A 23,094-nucleotide genomic window follows, 5' to 3' on the forward strand; every position below is an offset into this window, starting at 1 on the left:
AGATTTTTTAAAAAATGAGTAACAACGAACCATATACCCAGACCGGTAAGAGGGGCGGAGTCAGCAGGTTGTGTAGGAAAAAGCTGCTGGAGGAACAGGCTCGCAGGCGTCAGTTGGCAGATCGCAGATGCTGGGTGGCAATAGGCAGGCCAGACCCAGTGAGAGCACAAGGCGGCTGGCTGACCGCGGTCACACATTCGCGCACAGATAAACCAGGCGAAAAAAAGAGCAGTTGAGACAGACCAAGTGAACCAGGGCTCCAGCGCCAGGAACTAAAGCCTAAAAGCACCAACTGAAAAAACTTTGGGGGGGGGGGTGGAGTTGAGGTGCCGGGAGAGGCTCCCAGGCTCCCAGAGAGTTCATTAGAGACCCACAGGGTCCTTGAGGGTACATAGGCCCGCACACCTGGGAACCAGCACCAGAAGGACCCAATTAGCTTGCAGGAAGCAGCAGAAGAGACCGAATTCCAAGAGAAAGCATGGAATAAGCACCACTGCCCCTCTCTGACCCCGCCCCACATACAGTGTCACAACCCAGCAACTGGGTCACCCTGCCCTGGTGAATAACTAAGGCTCCTCTCCTCATATGTAACAGGTGCGAACAGACCAAAACATGGCTCAAGAAGAACTCAAAGCCCCAGAGCCAATAACTCTAAGCAACCAAAAAATAGCCAACATATCAGATGCACAGTTCAAAACACTGGTGATCAGAATGCTCATAGAACTGGTTGATTTTAGTCACAAATTAGAGGAACAAATGAATGCTAAACTAAGTGAAATGAAGGGAAATGCACAGGAAACCAATAATGATGGAAAGGAAACTGGCACTCAAATAAAGGGAGTGGATCAGAAGGAAGAAAAAAATGACCAAACAGAAAAGAATGAAGAAACAAGAATGAGAAGAGGCTTAGGAACCTCCAGGACACCTTTAAACGCTCCAACATCCGAATTGTAGGAGTACCAGAAGGGGAAGAGGAAGAGAAACAAGTGGAAACCTTATATGACCAAATAATAAAGAACTTCCCCAGTCTGGCAAAGGAAATAGACTTCCAGGAAATCCAGGAAGCTCACAGAGTCCCAAAGAAGGTGGACCCAAGGAGGAACACACCAAGGCACATCATAATTACATTACCCAGGATTAAAATGAAGGAGAGAATCCTAGAAGCAGCAAGAGATAAGGAGACAGTTACCTACAAGGGAGTTCCCATCAGACTGTCAGCTGATTTCTCAAAAGAGACCTTACAGGCAAGAAGGGGCTGGAAAGAGGTATTCCAAGTCATGAAATCTAAAGACCTACAACCAAGATTGCTCTATCCAGCAAAGCTTTCATTTAGAATGGAAGGAAAGATAAAGTGCTTCTCAGATAAGATCAAGTTCAAAGAGTTCATCATCACCAAACCCTTATTATATGAAATGTTAAAGGGACTTACCTAAGAAAAAGAACATAAAAAATATGAACAGTGAAAGGGCAGCAAACTCACAGTTATTAACAACCAAACCTAAAACAAAAGCAAACTAAGAGGACAGCTAGATCAAGAGCAGAACCACAGAAATGAAGATCACATGGAGGGTTAGCAACAGGGGAGTGGGAGGAGGAGAAGAGGGGAGAAGGAACAGAGAGTAAGTAGCACAGACAGTAGGTAGAAAATAGACAGGGGGAGGGCAAGAACAGTATGGGAAATATAGAATCTAAAGAACTTGTGACACATGGAGAAATGAAAGGGGGGGAATGGTGGGGGAGAGGTGTGCAGGGTGGAGGGGAATGAAGGGGGGAAATGGGACAACTGTAATGGCATAATCAATAAAATATATTTTTTAAAAAGTAAAAAAAAAAAAAAGAAAGAAATCAGTCACAGATCAGACCATGAAACCTTAAAGAAAAAAAATCACCTAAATATGATCACCAGTGTGTAAAGTATTTCTGGTAAGAATATTAAAACACAATTTCTAATATAATGCTATTACATGCATATAATGTTTTATAATTTGAGCAGTTAACAAAAGTATTAAAAATTTCATGGGTGAAGTCATACTCATTTAACAGCTAGAAAAATGAGGCTCAATGATGCCGTGTGAGGCATCTGAGTTAGAGAGAACTGCTCCAGCACATAAAGCTGTCTGGCAGCAGCGGGCACCCCAGATGTAAACACAGCTCTCAGGACCCATGTGGATAATGGCCACAGAGCAAAAAGACTTCTTTTGCTTAGCTGTGCCTGCTAACATGCCCAACGAAATTTTAGATATAATCCTTGTCCTTCTCCTCATCATCTTAACTGAAGAAACTAGCCTCAGTAAACTGGCAAGTCAATAAACATAATTAGGTACTGGAAACACTGCTAGTCATCAGCCACACCAAATTTTAAACCAGGACACTAGAGCACGAGCCCTGTAACCCAGGCTCGCTCAGCAAGGCTCAGAGGCCCACCACATAGGACTCTGAGGACAAAGAGCACATGTTCCAGTTACCATCAAGGCAACTTCTCAGTCGCATCAACAGAGATTCTAATTTCCTCATTGACAATTTACCATGTGACTGTAAGTCATCTGTGTTCTCATAGTGAAATGAATTCTCACTTCTCCTTCCCACTTCACTGAAAGACTATATAGTTGAGAATAAAGACAAAACACCAAAGAACAGATCCATGGTACCTAATATTCTTAAACACAGAAATGCTTCAAAAATACTTCGCATAAAACTGAACACACATGAAAAGGAAACACCTTAAGGGTTTAAAACCAAAAGTACCATCATTTCAGTGACACAAATAAAATTGATCCTAATACAACAGGAAGCACAGATCGCCTGCTGCTAGAAGGTCGATGGCCTCAGGTCACTCTGACACCTAGCAGCACGTCCCATGTGCAGCCCCAGTGTGTCCCCACTGTCCTGCACTAGGCGGGTGAGGCAAGATGGGAATGCAAACATACATCTCAACTACGGTCCGCTGCTGCTCTTAAACAGTGAGTTGAAGTTGCCTCAATAAGCAACATTCGATCCAGCAACTCTTCATAGAGACTGCAACCTTCAGAATTCCATGGCCAATTCCGTGAAAGAAAAGGATCACTTCCCTAAAAGATTTCCTTACTATAATGAGTAGGTAAGCAACAGTTAAAAAAATCTTTGCAATAACTAATTTAGACAGTAAACAGACACCACCACAAAGCGACAGAGGAACCGCACGGGCCTGGCTGTGCCTCACTCAGACCAGGTGACATCAGGCACTGCTTACCGGAAACGTGGAGGCCACGCGTGCGCAGGCCTTCTGGAGGTTCGCTCTGCTGCTGCTCTCCCGCGCACACCTGGAGGGCTGTGAACACACACTTATGGAGGCTCGAGCAGCAGACTTCCCCTGCCCCTGCTCCCTCCACAGTAATTTCAACAGGATTTCTATCCTGCAGCCGATGCCCATTTCCCATGTAAGTACAAAACACAACACTATTATTTATTAGTGAACTGGCTGTGAGAATGGGCATGAAAAAGAATTAGGATTCTGATTATGTGTTGTGATTAGACTTGTAACAGCTTTGTCTTATTTTTCTTCACTTTACATACCTTTTAATGAAGTTGTTAAATATAAGCAATCTCAAAAAATCTTAAACTTGTTATGTATGTTCAACCTATAAACACACAGAGACTGCCAGACTATCAAGAAGCGCCCATGATTTCTATAAGTAGATTCTCCCCAGCCTGGTCTCTCATTAATTTCAGATCCTCGTGTACAGTAACAGCTTATCAATACTGCAAAAAACTTAATTGAAATAACTGAAGTAACCCTCAATAGGGCTGTTGAGACGATCAAAAATAAACCTCTCATTATCCCAGCAGGAAGCACCTCACAATCAGCAACGGCCCTAGTTAGTAATTACAAGAATCAGCCAAGAAAGACAAAAGAACAAATTACTTCTTAATGAGAATCACCTGATGTGTAAACAAAGTGTTTACTTGTGATCAGGTGTAGCTTATAGCCGAACTACAAATATACACGTGCCCTTTCCCCTACCAGGTTGTCTAAGGTTACTCTACCAAATTTCCTAGGTACTACATATATCTTGGCTTAGTTTTATTTAGGATACTAACATTTCAGCAGACTTTCACATATTCACTGTATATACATAGTCCCCACCCCCACCCCCGAAAACAGAGTATATCCATCACCGAAAACATTCTTACCATCTGGAACAATTCCAGGTGCAGACTCCTGAGCATGGGCATCCTTCATAACTGCTTCCTCCAGGAACAACACACGGTGTTCGGGGTCTTCGACTTCCATCTCGTTGTTATAATCTTAACAGAAACATATTCACTCTTTAGCTCAGAGGGAGTTTCCATGTTCTGGTTAACTAAGTCAGCAGTCACTACTCTGCTTCAGTGAGGGTAAATTATCTCTGAAAATGCCATAAATTGATTGCATTTTCCTGCTTTGCACCCAGTATAATTTACACTATAAAAAACATGGGAAGTGCGATGAGCTAAAAGGTGAGCGGTGTTACTGCTAAGGACTCCCACGAGCGCATGCTGAGAGCAAGTACTCTGCAAGTGTACCCTGCAAGTATAGTACAGGTGCTGTGGGGGGGGGCCACGCAATCCCCTAGTGGACAGCACCACCGGGCCTTCTACCGAAGCTGCTTTTCGTGCCCACGACAGTGAGCAACAACCTGGCCTGGAGGTCAGTTTCTTTACCATCCAAGAACCCTGCTACCTTGTTCCTAACCAATAGCACACTGCTAAAGAGAGCCGAGCACCTTTGGAGCTCTAGAGGTGAAGACTGACGTTTGAAGATGACACTATAAATGTTTTCACTCTAAAATGTGTTTAAAGTGAAATAACCTGGATTCTGAAGTGCACACTGGTCCTCAAACTCATGCACCAGGACAGCGGTTGTAAGGGAGCTAGCTGGGTCAGATGTGAGCGGACGGAATCCCAGAGACCAGGGCTGTATGCACCTCTAAAGGTGGGGAAACTCAGAGCACTTGTTGCTGCCCAGCTGGTGCAAGTGTACCTGTGGGGACTCCGGCCACCTCCTCATCCTCGCCGGGCTGCAGCCCGATCTCAGCAGCCAAGTGTCTACAGTATGTGCAGATGTACTCTTCTCTGAACTGAGAGTCCAGGTCGTGATCCGCTGGCTTGTCACACTCTGGGTGAACCCACCTGCAGTGAGAAGTATTTTTCAATAAAATGTCCAACACAGAGCTAAGTTCACAACACAGAGCAGAGAGAGGACAGTGAAATCTGATGAAGCGGGGGGGGACAAGGACCACAGCCAGGAGAAGAACTACCAGGATTCAAGTCCTCAGGAAGGACCAGCATCTCGGAATGTCATTGAAGCTGCTGACATACTTCTAACTTCTAGAGTGTCAAACTACTTCCTGTTTAAGTTTCCCCTCCTAAAGATCCCTTCTGGCCTTATCTTTTGCCCATTCCCTTCCTCTCGCCTTCTGGATGCATGAAAACGGAACGTCATTCCACCTAGGGTAGCCATCTAGGGTAGCCCCCAGCACACAGACACTGGGGTGGCGAAGCTCAGAGTGCCAGGGGACACAGCAGTGAACAAACACACAGACACGGGACAGATGAGACACCACAGTGGGACTGAGGTCTTCTTACCTTTTGCACATATTACAGTGCAGCATGTCTTCCTGCAACTCTGGACTGTAGCACTTCCCACAGAAAGGGCATAAGTTATCCTGCTGCCGGTAACAACTGTCACACACCAGGCAATTGTGGTGCCACTGAGAACTAGACCGTGTGCCGCACTCGACACAGACCCTGCAGTTCTAAACACCAGGAGAGATGGAAACAAAACCCATTTGTCATGCATCCGTACTGCTGTTCTGGTGTAAACCTTTTAGAAATCAATGAAACATTTGTATATCATACATTAAGCTTTAATGCTCATGACACTAATTTAGCATGTATCTTTTTGAAAAAGCAATTTATTTTGAACATTCGATAAGACATCATTCAATTTGCACTGAAACCTCCAGGAAAATGTAAATAGGGGACAGAGACATCCAAGGAAACATAAATAGGGAGGGGAAAAGATGGAGTACACAGCCACTACCCAAACTTAAAAAAGAAACAGCTCGGAATCAGGAAGTCACCGTGTGGAGCACGGCTCCCCAACCCCCACTGCAGCCAACACTCCACGGAGGGCGGCCCACAGCGCCCCACTCCGCCCCCCACAACTTGAAATGAACAGGTATCGCCAAACCCTCCAAACGACTCGGTGCATGAAACTGTGAAAATAACCACTCCAGGTCAACTTCAAGTACAGCTTCTCCCATGTCAGTAGGAGTGGTACCCTGGTCTTCTCCAAAGAGTTTTTCAGGAAGTGCACGCCAGCACGCCCCGGGCGGCCATACCCTCTCCTGTGCCTGTAGCCCAGCCCGCCTTGGAATCCCGGCACTAGCCGGAAAGATTGCCCATCCTGACTCTCTAGTCTAACACACCAACAATGGAACAGCGTCGTTTTGAGCTGCTTCATTGATATGAAAAGACTCGCAAGCAGAAAAGGAGAATCTAGCATGAGTGAGACATCTTCTGATGTCTTCCAGATACATTATAAATGTACTAATAATATTCATGCAAAAATCCTGAATCATATTATGTAAAGCGGAGGTGTCAAGCTCATTTTCACCGGTGGGGGGGTGGGGCGCCACATCAGACTCTTGGTTGCCTTCAAAGGGCCGAATGTAATTTTAGGACTGTATATAAATGTAACTGCTCCTTAACACTTATGCGAGAGCTTGGCGCTGGCACTGGATAGAAACAAGGTGCCGGGCCAGATAGAACAAGGTGGAGGGCCAGATTCCAGCCATGGGCCTTACGTTTGCCACCTGTGATGTAAAGACTCAGCAAATTAGGAAAATAATAAGCCATATCCAAGTGGAGTTTATGCAAGAAATGCAAGGATGGTTAAATGTCAGAAAAACCTATTCATAAAATTCAACACATTCTTAGGTTGGAGGAGAGTAAATCCTTTCACTACACGCTGAAAAAAAGTCAAAACCCATTCTTACTTAAAAACAAACTTGAGAAAATAAAAATGGATGGGTATTTTCTGAATGTGATCATACACACACATCTCAACTCTAAAGCCAACACTTCCCTAACTGGGGGACCCTGGGTAATTCAGGAACAAAGCAAGGAAGCCTGCTCTGTCCATTATACTACTGGACAAGGTTCTAATACCCATGTGCACATTGAAACAAGAAAAAACAGAGGCAGAAGAGTAAGAAACAAAACTCTATTTGTAGATGTCAAGATAGTACCTGTGCAAAATCCTAGAGAACCAAACATAAATTCAATAAAAGAATTTAACAAAGTAGAAAGATAAAACAAGCAATGTAAAGTCAATAAAATATACACAATAACTAGTTAAGAGGTACAATAAATGAGAAAAATTACATTTATAACAGCAACAAAATAGACAATATTTAAGAATGAACTTTAAAAAACATCTAAACCCTATACAAAGAAAATTAACAAAGCACTCTGAGAAGTCACTAAATCAGACTTGAACAAACGCAAAGACACACCTTGTTCTTAGTATGTCTTAGTACCATCAAGATGTCAACTGATACATTTAAAGTGATCCCAATAAAAATTAAGTGAAGTTTTTAATGGAGTCATATACACACAAGAACGGCAGGAGAAACGTGAAGCTGAAAAGCTCCGCAGGGGACCGACAGCGCTCCCCACCCCAAAGCCTCTGGGACCGGAATAGGCCAGTCTTGGTTCACCAGCAAGAGAGACAGAGCGTGAGCACACACACAAGGAATCCCAGGAACAACCCCAACCAAATGTGAAACTCCCAACTGGAACCTCAGGTGGATGGGGCGAGGACAGCCTTCAGAGTGGCCGGCTGTGGGGCAGACTGGGAAAAGACACTCTGCACCGCACAGAGAAGCAGCACTTCCAAAGGAACTAGAGCTACAGGTTGGACGGACGAACGAACAAAAGTGATGCAAAACCGAACAAAAACATGAACTGCTCAATGACCTCGATGTAGGGGAAGGGCAATTTTAATTAAAAAATCCACCAGATGTAATAGAAGAAGGATCAATCTAGCTACATAAAAATAAATTTTCATGTGGCAAAAAATAACATAAGCAAAACTTTAAAAAATGTCTAACTGGAGGAGAACATATGTATCATGTAACACAAAGGCCTACTATCCCCGATACACAGGCACAGGGGCCGGCAGAAGTGAGGCCTGCTGGAATGGGGGGGGGGGGGTAATGTGGGTGTGATGATTTACAGTTTTTAATATGAACGTTTTGCCTAAAATGTCAAATGGTGTGTGTGTGAGATGTTATAGATACATGCTTATAATTTTGTAATAAAAAGAGGCATTATTTGTGCTAGGCTCTGTATATAAAGAACCTTTCAATTGGAAGGTAAAAAAATCAAAATCTTCAAGAACAACAGGAAATACACATGAGAAGACAACTCATAAGAGAAGGTCAAAATTACCCTTCTGCATGTAAAAATGAGCAACTTCACTCAACAGAGAAATGAAAACTAAACTACACTGGGATATCATTTTTCACCATAAAATAGGCAAAAATTCAAAAGCTGACTATGACATTTCTGTTGGCAAGGATACAGGTAAAGAGGTTCTCTCATCCATCCCTCTCCTGGTGGCCCTGGTGAACTGCCACCAGCCCCTGGAGAGGGATGTGACCCTATATCTAACCAAGTGCGTTTGCCGGGCCAGTAAGCCCACTCCTAGGAATGTGTCACAGACATCCTCCCTCCACAGCTGGAAAACCCTTCTGCATTAAGTTACCAACTCAAGAATCGTTTGTTATGCAAAACACCATAAACTACCTCAACTTCCCAGCTTTGGCCACTGGGCGAATAAACTATGGTGCAGATAAGGGGGAGGGGAAGGAGGAGGGAAACCCCTATGAACTGATATCATGCAGCTTGTGCATTTTTTAAGTGAAAAAGGCAATTGCAAAAGAGCATATGTAATGAGCTACCTTCAGTGTAAAGAGAAAATAATGCATCTGCTTATCATTACCAAAACCTATAAGGACAACCCAGAAAGCAAGTAAAACGCAGGGGGATTCAAGCTGGAGAAAATGACAATTCCGCATATAACTTTTTATGTAACTTTGACTTTAGAACATGTTAGTATCCTATATAGTTTTAAAAGTGCAATACAATCTTTCCTGGGAGCAAAACAAAGGCCTGTTCACCCCATTGAGCGGCTGAATCAATGTGAGCATTGCTGGGGCTGGGACTATGACTTGGGATGAACAAACAAGCCGGACCCGGGAGGGCACAGACCTTACTGGGAAGGGTCAGAACCGGAGGTATTGGTGTAAATTCATTATGAATGAATGGTGTTGAGTGCATGCATATGGTGTGTATACATGTACTCGTACACATGTATATGTAAGTGCGCACACACACACATACACACACTCATATTTCCCACCCCATCTGCTGAAAGGGGAAAGAAGCAAACAGCCCTTAGCAAAGAGCAAACCTAGTGCCCATTCTCCAAGAAAGGCCCCTGGCCTAGAGGAGAGGACCAACTCCAGGGCTTCAGGTGGGGGTGGGGGTAGGAGGATGGGCCCAAATGGGAGGAGGTGCTTGATACAGGGCGAGGGCAGGTCACAAGGGTCTAGGAGCCAGCCTGAAGAGGCCGCCTCAGAGGAATATGGGCCCATCTGAGCACAAAACAAATTAGCTACAGCAACGAATTATCTCGCAGCCCACAGGTAAAGCCTGCATTAGGCAACAGGTCCTAAAGTCTTGGCAGAAATTCGGAGGAGGAACAGGTGTGCACACGGTCCGAGGTCCGAGACTGCCGCCCGGCACACTGCTTTATTGGGCACATGGGGCCACGTGGTCGGAACTGCCATCACCTGTGAGGGGAAGCGAGCACAGGGCCCACCTGGCTGGGCCACCTGAGGGCAGCGGCACCTGAGAAGGGCACTCATCACTTGGGCGGGATTTTGGCCAGGAATGTGTGACTTTACATAATGATGAGAAAACACCAGAAAAAGACAAAATGACCAAAGTTCTATTTGGGGGGAACAAGAACAGGTATGCGGAGGAAAACTGCTCTTCAAAAGTCGGCATCAAAAAGACACAAGTTTAGGGAACTTTCCAGGTTCAAGGGGTCCAAAGAGATACAAAAACTAAAGGGACTGCCCACCTGAGACCAGATTTTGGGCTCTACCGGGGAAGGGAGGAGAGGCTTCATGGGACCTCACATCAAGTGGCAAAACTGAAATACGGGTGGAGGCTGGATGAAAATACTCTTGGGTCACCCACGAAGCTCGTTTGGTTTGTTCCACGTGATAACTCCAGCAGTGCTCAGTTGTCTTAAACTTCACTTGAAACAACTGTAAAGATTGTATTAGGAGAGCTTTCACATTAGCATGCATAAATAACCACCTTATCAAAAATGGTGAAATTTTTGTGCAGCCATTTTAATACTGAAGATGGAAAATACACATTTTCAGTGTAGTATACTTCATTATTACAAGAAAAAACGAAACTGGAAATACACACACACAAAAGATGTGTGTGGTATATGGAGAAGGTGCTATGATTGATCAAATGTGTCGACTGTGGTTTGTGAAGTTTCTTATACCACTGACATTTTGGTCGAACATTTGCAGTGGGGCTGTCCTGTGCATCGGGAGATGTTTAGCAGCACCCCGGCCTCTCCCCACCAAAGTCAATAGCAGGAGACAGCCCACGTGCTCGAAATACCCAACTCAATAAAGTTGTTGGTGGAAATGAAAAATGTCTTATTGTGTGGAAAAAATGTAGCAGACTTTTTGGCCTACCCAAAGGACCAATGTAAAGGTATGAAACAGGTAAATGTGATATGATGATGTAAGAATCCCTGTTTTATTAGGAAATACACACAAGTATTCGGGGGTAAAGGGAGCAGCACAGTTAATGTAACTTCCCCTCGAATGGTTCAAGCCCAAAATACACAGTGGGAGGGAAGGGAAGGAGGCGGTAGGAAGAAAGGACAAGGGCGATGACAATGAAATCCCAACAACGGTTGAATCTAGGTATTGTGTAAATGGCACGTGGGTAGTTTTATTTTTTCCCAATTTTGAAGACTTAAGTTATTTTTGGATAAAAGTTTTTAAAAATGCGTAACGGACCCCAACAGAAGCGTTCCCGAGAGAGAAGCAGGGAAAAGAAGCCTGCCTGACACTGACGGGCCTGCAGCTCAGCCCCTGAAAAGGCTGCCGGTGCTGCCCTGAGCAGCCTCACCAGACCCGTCCCCCGCCCCTGCCAGACACGCACGGGGCCTTCCACTGTCTGAAAATAGGGCAAATGATGAAGCAAGGGCTGCAAAGTCGCATGGAAGGACTGAACAGCAGGGGGAGAGGACGACCCTCAGCCGACTGGGAGGATGAGCCTCTGTGAGAGCCCATGCCAACCATTTTGGTTGGGGGGGGGGGAGGACGGACGGACAGACGGGACTCATCATCGGCACCATCTCCCTAAACCCAACACCCCCTGTGAGCTGAGGACTAGGAACATTCTCCACATGAGGAGAACTGGCTCAGGAAAGTCAAATAATTGCCTCGGATCCTGTACTCAGTAACTGAAGCGCTGGGGTTTGACGCCACAATCTCCCCTTACCCACACTGTCACTCCTCCACAGAAGGAAATTACAATGCGAGCACACAACTAACCCACCTGACTCGGCAAGAGGACACAGGACTCTGGAGCAGGGATGAGAGCAGCAGACTGGGACAAGGGAACAGGATCAAGGGGGGTTGGGGAACAACCTTGGAAATGAACCTGGAGTTCTGAAGACATTTTCCAAGACAACGAAAAAAAGGACAGAGAAGGCAGTGAATCAGAACAGGAAACAAAATTACCTTAGCTGTTACCAAATACTATGAAGGAGAATGTAAACAATATGTTGTGTAAGTTGTTTTAAAGGCAAAGATAACCAACCCTTCTCTAGACCATTCCACGAGTCCAACTATTTGCAGAGTTGAGAAAAGAAAAAAGCCGTAACACCAAAGCTATACCACAACAGGTTCTCATGGCAGTCAGAAGGCAACAGTACCCACTTCTAAAGGAAAATAGCCAGGACACAAAGATCAGGGGTGAAATGAGACTAGAATTCACAGAAGAAAACACACACACACACACACACACACACACACACACACACACATTTATTCCTGCTGAGAAAAAATGGCAAAGTTGTTGAAATGGCAATTGTTGAAAATGATACTTTCAACAGTTATAACATTCATAAAATAAGATTCTTAATTCAAAGACTTAAAGAAGGGGGGGGGATAAAGGGATAGAACAACTTAACACTAATCAATAAAAAAAAGTAAATAGTTAAAAAAAAAAGATTCTTAATTGCAAATCACTGAAGGAAAAAAGGGAACAGAAAAACAGTAAGACAAAAAAACTACTTTGTATTAATATAGCCAAGCATTTCAGTCACAACCATTAATCTCAAATAGTTAAACCTTTCAAAAGATACATTTAAAATTACAACGGAAGGATCCAAAATTTACAAAAACAGGTGTGAAAAGATCAATTCACCTGGTAAACTAAACCCCCTGTGGCCATATTGTCAAGCAAAGCAAAATATAAAGGCTGTTTTATGTTGATAAAAAGCACAATATATGTCTCAAAACTGGCCTGACCTACTTGCTCATTAACAGCCACAAAATAATAGTGCCCCAAAAAAGTAAAATACAAGGAGAAATTGATATGAAAAAGTATAGTCAATTTTTATCTACCTACTTACAGGCTGTTGAATCACCTGGTCAAAAAACAAGGCCTTTAACAAAATGAAATTAAAAACACAAATACTAACCCTTAAAAAGTCACTATTTCAAAAATCAAAATACTTGCAAAAAAAAGAAACACTGGTTAAACTATCTGATTAACTATAATTAACACAAATAAATAAAATTAAAGCAGGAATTAACATGTTTAAGCACAACCTAAAATAATATATAGGTCAAACGTACGTACAGATAAAATAAACAACACATTTGGGGACAGCCAAAACTACAATCAAAGGTAAATTTGTAGTCTTAAAAATATCCTTTACCTTAGAAAAGCGACGAAAACAAATTACAATTCAACTTCCTGTTTCAGAAAAGTGAGCCGGCAAGCAGACGCACGAGGCGGCGGCCAAGCTCGAACGCACGCGCTCGTCCGACCGCCGGTTTTCCGCGGCCGGATTATCCGGCCTGGAGGAAAGCCAGCTTCACCAACCAGGTTCGCCAGCGCCCACGGACCCGAACGCGGGGGGGGGGGGGGGGGGCAGCCGCCGCTCGGACTCTCAGCACGCCTCCCCCTCCTCCAGGGAGGCCACACTTGGGGCGTCGGAGACCCCTCCCCTCCGGTCTCCACCCTCGAGCGGCGGAGAGCACCGCCCGAAAGGCGGGCGAGGCGCCTCCAGGTCCAGGCGCCGACCCTCACCTGGAGCAGGGGCGGGGCGCAGGTGTTCGGCTCTCCCTGCACCTCCTCCCACTCCAGCCCGGGACCCCGCCCTCCCATCCAGGATCGTCCCCACCCCCACCGAGGACTAAGGACCCCCACTTCCATTCCTACCCCCTGGCCTGCGCGCGTATCTCGCTCGCTCCCCTGGGTCTCCACCCATTCTCCATCTCCGGGAAGAGTTTCGGGCGCGCGCCCTCTCGCTACCAGTGAGCCCAGCAACCCTGGGAGACTCCGCCTGGGAGCTGGCCGGAGCCTCGGACCCGGGACCACCTCGCCACCCCACTGGGGGGGGGGGCCCGACCCTCCTCCGACCGGGGGGCCAAGTGCAGGGCTAGGGCAAAGTCCGGGTAGCACGTTTCAGTGCCCACGAGACAAGAGCACGAGGCTGCAGGGAGACCACAGGTGCACTCCCGCGGGCTGTTTTTGAGAAGTGTTAAGTGTTTCAGGAAAATGCTAACCTGAAATAGTTAATGTAAAGTTTACCTGACCTGCAAGGTACTGACTGCAATGCAGATTGTAATGCCTGCATTCGGCGTCTGTGGTTACCGTCGTTAGTGCCAGGGGCTGCCGGACACGGTAGGAAAGGTACAAGATCGGACACAGGGAAGCCGCGCTAAGAAGGGGCCAGCTGGGGCGCAAGGACGCGCCCGCCCTCCATCCACATCACCTGGACACAGTCCCACCGTGTACGGCGCGCAGTAACTCGTGGAGGAGGCGCTGTTCCGAGTTTTAGCAATGATTGGCTCCGTACCCCAGGTGCTATTACAGATTTCAGTTGTACCACGAGGCTTCATGGAGCCGCCCGGGCACTCCATTACAGCCAGCGCTCAAGGACCGCCGGCGCCTTAAGTCCAACTACTCACTCGGAAGGCGAAACAGGGCCATCGCACTGTGGGCGCTGTTTTTATAGAAATACCTATGCAAAGGCATTCTCTGTATCAACACCACTAAAGCCAAAGAAAATACGAACACACTGAGCTGACCTGAGAAAACATCTTTCTACTCAGTCCACACCTGATAATTTAATTTCAAAGCATAACTATTTTTAGGTTAAATTAATAATTCACTTTATAAGTTCTATTTAGTTTTACTTTTAAAGTCAGAGTGATTACTGTAGATAAAAGAAACTTAGGCAGTTTCATGTCTCTTCTATAAAATGACGATGATCATTTTAAAAACCCTCAACGTGGGTGGAGTGTAGTCGTCGTAGGTTCTCGAGTCTCCGGGTTCTCACGACCTCCATCCCAGTAGAAGATGAAAGTGAGGCCCAGAAATACTTCTGCGTCACTAGAGAGCACAGCCGTGCTCCTCGGTCAGTGCAGTATGACAGCCCAGTGAGGTAAGGTAACGGACCGGACAGAGCGTTCCAGGACAGGAAACCTGAGTTTCAGTTCCTCCACGTCGACAATTTACTGAACCACTAGGCCCTCAAGGGCTCTTAATCTAGAACTTATTAGTGAACCTATTTAGATTTCCAAGGAAGCACGTGAACTACTTTTATGACTGATGCAGCCAGAAGTTCAGAGAAAAACCACAGTATATATAAGTATGTTTTGTAAATATCTCCTAAACACGTTTTATTCAGTCAGCTGAGAATTGAAAAGGTAAATGAATGACTCTTACCTTCTACTTTAAGAATTTAAATATTTTGTGCTTCCACAGACAAATGGTTTTAAAATCCGTTTACCTGGTGTTACAACCAGCTCTCCGCACAGGCAGGGCTGTCAGCTAAGCTACAGGGGTTCGAAGTAAGGAGACAGAATCTTGCAAAAGCTCAAGCGATCAGCATGGAACAAAAGGGCCACAAAATGCCCACACCAGAAGAGACAGAAGCAGAGAAAGCCACCGACTCAAAGAATGTCCAGAAAGAGTTACAAACAACTGCGGAGAGACTGATCACAGTAGCCAGAAACCACGAGACTGCATATGGTGTGTGTGATCAATAATGACATGCACGACAGAATATCCAGCATATCAGTATCTCAAGCAATGGAAAAGAAATGGAAAAATGTCTATAGAATTTGTCTAGCTCTCAAAACCTAAGAGAAACTGTAAACGACATCTAAATAATATCTAAGTCAATCACCACTACAACCACCACGGGGGAGGCATATTGCGTACATAGGCATATATGATTCAAAATATTTCATACAAATGTTATAGACATACACACCGATACATGCTTACAAAAACACTGTAAAACCGCCCAGAACTTATCTATCAAAATGTAATGTATTTTATCTTTGGGTTTTATCTTAATGGACTTTAAACATTTATGTCTGTTTCAGTACCCTCATATGGGGATACTACCTATTTCAGAGACTTCTGGGAAGACTAATGATAAATCACCTGAAAGCAATCGCTAAGCCATGAAATACCATACGTGTTAGTTAACAGATTCAGCATCATTTTTATAACAGCCTAAAACTGTAAACAACCCAAATGTTCACCAATAAGCGATCCAATAAACACATTGTGGTTTCTCCACTACTCAGCAACAATATGGGTGACTCTCAAAATAATTAAGTTTAAAAGCCGAAATTAAAAAAAAAAAGAAAGAAAAATAGACTATACACGTACTGTATCATGTCACTTATACAAAATTCTGGAAAATGCCAACTAGTCTATGGTGCCAGCACCAGCTGCCTGGAAGACAAGGGGCGGCGACTGGTGGGCAGCTGGAGAGACCCGTGGGGGCACCAGGAACTTTGGGGGGAGATGAATGCATGTTCATTTACGTCCAAGGCGAGGATGGCTTCGTGAGGGTATACACGTGTCAAATTAAAGTATAGACTTTAAATATGTACAGTTTATTGTTTATCAAGTACGATCAATAGAGCTGTTCATTTTAAAGCTGATGGCAATGTATAAATTTGCATAGGTATCCAGTTGGTCTGCTCTATATAAAAAAAATAAAAACATACAGATGCTGATATTTTTCTTAAAGAAATAAACAACTTACTTTGCATTTCCAGCCATTGGTTGGTACTGATTTCATAACTGGTTGAAGACAAAAAGTATGATACCCTTTGTCACACGTATCACACACTAGCATCTTGCTATCTTCTCCCGATTGTCTAAAAAATAAGATAGCATTAATGATGCCTGATCTTTAAACTTATGTCTGTAACATAAGTAATCATCTAAAGACTCAGTCCTGGGGCCTGCCCAGCTCATAACACCTCAGTGTCTGTTTGGTCCGAGTGCAGATCACGACAGAGGCCACCCCTGTAGGACCTGACTGGCACGTCCCCAGAGTGCCCACCCTCAAGGACTCTCCTCACTGAATGCTAAGGCTGCTTCGTTCATTTGGGGCTTCCTGCAAAGAAGGAGAGGTTACAGCGAGAATGACTGACCCCAACCCTTCCTGGGTGTCTCTCACACTGCCCTTTCTCGGGAAGGAGCCGATCTAGGCACAGGGAGTTGGAGAGACCGTCATAATAAAAGGAGGCTCGAGCCTGGTATCAGCCCTGCCTTTGCACTTGGACGACAGGTTTTCTAGCTGTGTGACTCCTGAGTAATTCAGACTTGAGTTCTCTTCGTTTCTGATGTAAAGTGCCAGTAATTATCAAAGATTACTGTGAGAATTAAATACAATTCTGGCTGAAGAGCTTAGAATATTTATGTACTAAATAAATAGATTAAGAGCAATCATCTTATAATTATTAAGAACTGTACTTAAAAAAAAACCCTCTGCCTCGGTTCTTGGCTACTTGTGACTCACTCTCAGAGACTAAGAATCTAATTCGAGAGGAGGGGGAGGAAGACTGGGCGATGCAAGAGCAGGAGCCGGGGGAGGCCGCGCTGCGCAAAACCTGGGGGTGAACAGAAGTAAAAAGGAAGACGGGTTAGTCGGCCTCCACTTTTCTTCTTCAGCTTAACAAACTCTAGGTGTAAAATTGTGTATTTTATCTCCTTAGCTGCATGGAAAGATAGTGCAGGGAAAGCATTCTTTCTTCAAGTTCCCTCCCTCCCTCCCTCCCTCCCAAGAACCTAGGCACAGATACAAGGTTTGAAATCAGTGTTTACTAACTGATGTTTTCTTTGATTTTTACCAAAATGTAACAGCACATGGTCCTACTTATTCCATGTAATTCTGAGATACTGATGCTGATTGTTAGCAAATGGAATTATGAATAAAATGGAGTGATTATGGAGGTGGTGGACATAATTTCTACTGGCCACCAAAGTCCTCAGCTTGTAAATAATTTGAAGGCTGCTGCAGACACAGGTGAGGTCCCCCAGTTATCATGCTGATTAGTAGCATGAGGAACAAAACACACAGAAAAGATTGGAGAAGTGACCGAAGGATGGAACAGAACACTGAGGAATACCCCCACCACCACACGCGTGTACGTGCCACGGGGTGCTCGTCAGCTGCAGAGCGACCGGCATCTAGTGAGGGCGGCGACTGCCCTTCAGACAGACAACGGCTTTTTTAAACAACGGCCTTAGTGTGCTGTCCCTCCAGGGATGAGACCAGCTCGCCCTGGCAGCTACTTTCCGTAGCTAGCTCTGTCTCTCCTGCTAAACCCCCCAGTCTCCCCCAGAGGGAGCTGCTTTATTTTTCTAATACTTATTTTAAATTGTTAATGCCATTCATTTAAAAATTGTTAACAAATTTAAATTAGCTTTCTAGGCCACCAGGGAAATTCAAATTATTGCAATTAGTTTTTGTTTGGACTTTGAGTCAAAGCCATGTAAATGTTAATGCGCAGCTAGCATTTGTTTCTTCCATTAAGACCCGGTGCAGCCCTTGGAAGGGACACAGCTGCAGCTGAACAACCTTCACACGTCACACAGACCTTTCGCACCTAGGAACGGGGCTCTCTTGCACTCGATACACACCTGTGAGTTGAGATTAGAACTTACTTGCAGTTCTGGCACACCTTGCACTCGGGACATTGCCACCCTGCACGTTTTAACGGAGTAACCGCTATGTCCAGGCACATTCCGTGATAGTGCTGCCCACAAGTAGTACAAAAGAACTGATCTAAGAGGTCTCCCGGGCTGTCGCACACTGCACAGTTTGCATCTTCCTTTGCTATAATTAACGGTAAAACAATGAAATTGTTGTATAAGAATTTAGTATTTTTCTGACTTTACAGTTCAAAAATAACTTGAAGGGAACTTGCATGGTAAATCTTTCAGACACCTGAAGTTATCCACACCAAAGTGCTATCCAATCAGAATACAGTCTTGATAAAAACAAGGTAATGTATTTAATCTACATTTAATTACAGTAAGTATAATCATCTAGGTTTGCGATCCTCTGCGCCTAGCGTACCTGAGACCGCAGCGGTTCTCAGGTACCTTTACAGCCCTCAAACCAATGACAATCTGGCACCTAGTCAGTGCCTGATGCACGCTGCTGAAAAGAAGCAAACAGGAAAACACCGACTGAGAGATGTCTGCAGTATAAAAAGAGACAGTTTCTGTGGATGTTCAATGTTTTGAAATTAACAAAATCAGGTAAGAGGCAAAATTGAGAAATGTTAATATCAATTAGATTAAGATGCTTCTTAAGCATAAACAGACTAATTTTCACTTAAGTCAAATAAGGTTTTTAATACCAGAAAATATCGTGTGAAAAACATTTCAGATGGAAGCTACATATTCATACCCAATAACTTCATATACTACTTTAATATTCATTTCTATTAATTGCCAGTTGTTAAAAAGCATTATATTTTACATATTATAGACATCATCTATCCCTTAAATGTGATCAAAAGAAATGGCACATTTTAAGTCTTTTTACCACTAAAACAAAAAATAACTGTAAGAATAAACTGCCCTGCCAAGTACACAGTTAAATTCATGCATATTACAAAATGTGGAAAATAATGTTTTGTAAACCACACCAATTAGGTAAGCTGGATAATCATGGCTGTATCTGCCTCTTACTCGGGGTCTCAGCTAACTGGTTTGGTTAGCTGATTACACTAGGACTGTTTTCAATGACATAGGTAAAAACTCTTTTGTGTTTTGAAGGTCTGGTCAGTCAGTCCTCTCTGGCTATAAGCCCTTTCTTCCCTCCTTCCCAGTTAGGCTTCTCCCAGCGAGTCCTTCCCCTTATGCTGGAGTCAGCAACTTGGTGCCGTGGGCCAGAGAGCAGACTGGTGTGCAGACTTTCTGTATTTCTTTCAGAGTCCTTTTTAAATGGTAAAACCCACCTGTAGCTGGAGGGCACTTAACAAACAGGCCCTGGGATGACCTTGCCCCAAGGTGGACCCCTGTGGCCCCATACCCTTCCTGCAGCAGCAGCTAGAGGAACCAGGCTCCTTTGGAGACCCTCCCTTGCATGCACTGGGCAGCATTTACATCCCAGCCACGCCCACTGTAAGACTTCCCTTCCCCAGCTTCCAGGCCGGCCTCCCTCCAGATTCCTCCCTCAGTTCCCCTTGCCTCCTCCACCTTGTCCTCCAGGGCAGGCTTCGTCCTCCCTCCCTCTGAAAGCTGGCGTCTCTGTGAGCAGCTCCTAGTTCCTCCTTTTTTAATCCCTGTGGGCTCCTCTCTGTGATCACAGCACCTCAGTCCACAGCACCAGCCCCAGCTCCTTTCTAAACCCAACACATTACTTCCCAGTCTTCCTGGACCTCAACAGCCAGATGTTCCGAAGACACCCCCACAACCTTTCTAAAGCTCCTTTCTCAACCAGTGTTAGTACCACTGTTGGCCCTTTAACTGTCCCCTGACCCGACACACCCAGCAGACAGCAGCGTAACTCTCTGCAGCACCCCCTCCCCAATTTGGGCAGGGATTCCTCCTTGGCTCCCTGCCTGGGTCACTGCAGTGCCTCCAGAACGGCACCCCTGCACCTGGCCCGACCTCCTCCCCAAATCACCTCCTGCATACCCAGACTGGTTTTTCATCACTGTGACTCTCACTGTTCAGCCCTGCTTAGATGAAACTTCACCAATACTTCCTTTTTCACCAAAAAGAAAAAAAATTAAAACTTTCTAGTGAGAGGCAAAAGTAAAAAAACAAAAAACCCAAATGATTCCCAGGAGCGCCCCCTATTTCCTCGTCACAAAAAGCAGTGTGCCACACACGCAGCTCTCTGGTGTCCCAGCTCATGCGCGCACATCCTGTGCCCTCTACTTGGCACCTGGCTCTGGGCCGTGCCCCTGGCCCGTTCCAAACCTCCGCTCAAACTCGGTCCCCAAACAGGAAACATTACCACACCTAAACACCAAGGTAGCTGTTGACCATTCCTTTCTTCATATGCTTAGAAAGAACTGTTATTCGAGGGGATTAGGAACCCCCCAAAAACCCAGAATTATCTTTTAGAGGGCGGGCTTCTTGTAGGACAGGCTTCCCCTGTCCTAGGAACCCATGTGAATCAGTGCACCGACTGGCGTTGTTCTGAGAGGCTGCCTTCAGCCTCAGTGAATTCTTTTTGAAGACTCTTCCAATGCATTTGCCCGTTTCACAGAGGGTGACTGATGAGCGCACCTGCCCACACTTCTCTGACTGTTCAGCAGTTTTACACCAAAAACACAGGATCCCCCACCCTATTCACCCAATCTCACCTCAAGCAATTTTTTTGGCCCAGATGAAAAAGTCCTCAAAGGGAAACGTTTTGGAAGAGGTGAAACAATGTGGAAGAGGTGAAACACAAAATGGCAGAAGCACTAAAAGGCATCAAAATCAGCAAGTTCAAAAACTTTTTGGACTCAAAAAAAAACAAAACAACAACAAAAAAACCCTTTTTCAAGCTGTGGGAAAAACATCTGGATGGGTGCCCTGGAGGAAATGGAGAGTGCTGTGAAGTTGACTGAAGTTTGAACGTGGAAGAGGAAATACCCAACTTTTATACATAAACTCTGGATTCTGGGGTTCCCCCTCACACAACTGATTATAACCCAACACTGTGCTTCCTCGAAGGGCGGTGACCTTGCCCTTTTCAACTCTGCACCCTCACTGCCTTGCATGGACCAAGCCTGACTACATGCACATTTAAACTCATGGCTTGTTTCTCAAATCACTTCTAAATGGCTCTTTGATTGACACGTATTAGTTTAAAAGTGGAAATGTCGTAAATTAGTTCGTTTTTGATTGAAATAGCGTAATAGAGTGACTTTTTGCTAATATTTACTCAGTCAAGTTTGAATGTTTAAAAACTAATCTCAGATAGGTGCCTACTCTCAGAACACAGCGAAACCGGGGCAGATGCTGCATTCCGAACACCCGACACTCGGCTCGCCTTTCTGCCGGAATTTGCCGGCGGCACTGTCTGCACTGCTTCTGTGGGACTTGCTGGAGTTTGCTGTGCTGACACTTCGACCTGCCGTGGGGGCACCAGCCACAAGCAAAGCAAAGGAAACGCAGTCAGTCAAACCGAGACGTGCTGCATACATAAAACACCCCAGACTCCACAGACTTGGCCAGGGAAACCTGTCCAGTATCTCCACACTTCTTCCTGATTACCCGCAGACCTGGCGCTACTCTGCACACCCTGGAGACAGGGCTACGAGAGGAGTGGAAGGCCCGTCTGATGCTCCCGGGCATTTCCGGGGCTCTGCCCTGGCCTCCAGGGCAAAGCCCCTCTGCACCCAGATAATGGTGGTGCAGACCCCACCTTCACTCTGTAAAAGCTCCCAGCAATCCCTTCCTGGCCACACGGTCACACTGTTCCATGAGTATGAGCCACTGGTAATACACTAAGCAAAGAAAAACACCCAATGACACACTGGGTCCAAAACCGTCAACTACAAGAGATGTGAAAACAGTGCCAGAAAAACAGGACTACACGAAGCAACGGGGCTGGCTCCGCTGCTGCCCATCAGGAAGAAGGAACACGCAGAAATGCACAGCCGTGTGGAGGGCCTGCACGAGGAGATGAGAGCACTGGAGAGCGAAAGGGCCGTGTCTCATGCAAGTATATGGACACGGACACACGTGTGTGTCTGCAAACCACAGGGATACGAGGCTTGAAGCAGTAATCAAACAACTATGTGAGGTTTTCCTTGAAGCAGCGGGAGGGGCACTGGAAGTGGGGTGGAAGACCGCAGCTACAAACAGCCTGAGAGGGCGGCAGCAGGACCCAGGTCAGCGTGGCTCTAAAGGCCAGGCCCTCGACTCCTCACTGCCCTGGCTCTAGGGAAGCAGACAGTGCCCCACACAGGCAGGGACTGGAGAGGCTAAGTGATGCAGGGGGAACGAGGAAAGAGCAGGGGGAACGAGGAAAGAGCGGGAGAAGCAGGAGGAAACGCTGCAGACACGACCCCTTCCTGGGTGACAGTTGTGACAGGAGACGAGACGGAGGAGAAGACAAAAACAATGAGCTTAAATCAGAAGGGAGCTCATCCCAGACCCTCGCACCTGGCCACGCTGGAAGGTGAGACCACTGCTTAGTGAAGTCTGGAGGCACCCAGAACAAGTGAGCGGATACAAAGAAACAGCAGGGAGCGCCAAGGCACTGCCAGACAGCACCCGTTTGGGAGGGGCTCCCTCCAGCAGCGCAGCACTGCGTCACTCCGGCTGAGTCCTCGCCACCACAGGGGCAGTGCCCTGAGCAGGGTGATGGGCCTGGCACATGGGAGCTCCAGAATGAAAATGCAAATCACGGATGCAATCCAGAGAGGCTGGCCCACGGCACAGGCAGGAAGGTAAGAA

General features: G+C 45.6%; 1 protein-coding gene across 16 annotated transcripts in view; it reads right to left on the minus strand.

The window, feature by feature from the left end:
- The window catches only part of KMT2C (lysine methyltransferase 2C), a 206,999-nt gene that overhangs the window by 75,799 nt on the left and 108,106 nt on the right, over positions 1–23,094 (minus strand). For all 16 annotated transcript variants that reach the window (XM_053671829.1, XM_053671828.1, XM_053671827.1 and 13 more), the window contains 6 exons: positions 18,346–18,517; positions 16,436–16,550; positions 5,605–5,774; positions 5,000–5,148; positions 4,171–4,284; positions 3,230–3,307 (listed from right to left, as the gene is read on the minus strand). In XM_053671829.1, coding sequence (XP_053527804.1) covers positions 3,230–3,307; positions 4,171–4,284; positions 5,000–5,148; positions 5,605–5,774; positions 16,436–16,550; positions 18,346–18,517 — 798 coding nt within the window. The remainder of the gene's footprint in view (positions 1–3,229; positions 3,308–4,170; positions 4,285–4,999; positions 5,149–5,604; positions 5,775–16,435; positions 16,551–18,345; positions 18,518–23,094) is intronic.

This window comes from Artibeus jamaicensis, unplaced genomic scaffold (genome assembly GCF_021234435.1).
Source record: "Artibeus jamaicensis isolate MK-2021 breed Jamaican fruit bat unplaced genomic scaffold, CSHL_Jam_final contig_718, whole genome shotgun sequence".
NCBI classification, from domain to species: Eukaryota; Metazoa; Chordata; class Mammalia; order Chiroptera; family Phyllostomidae; genus Artibeus; species Artibeus jamaicensis.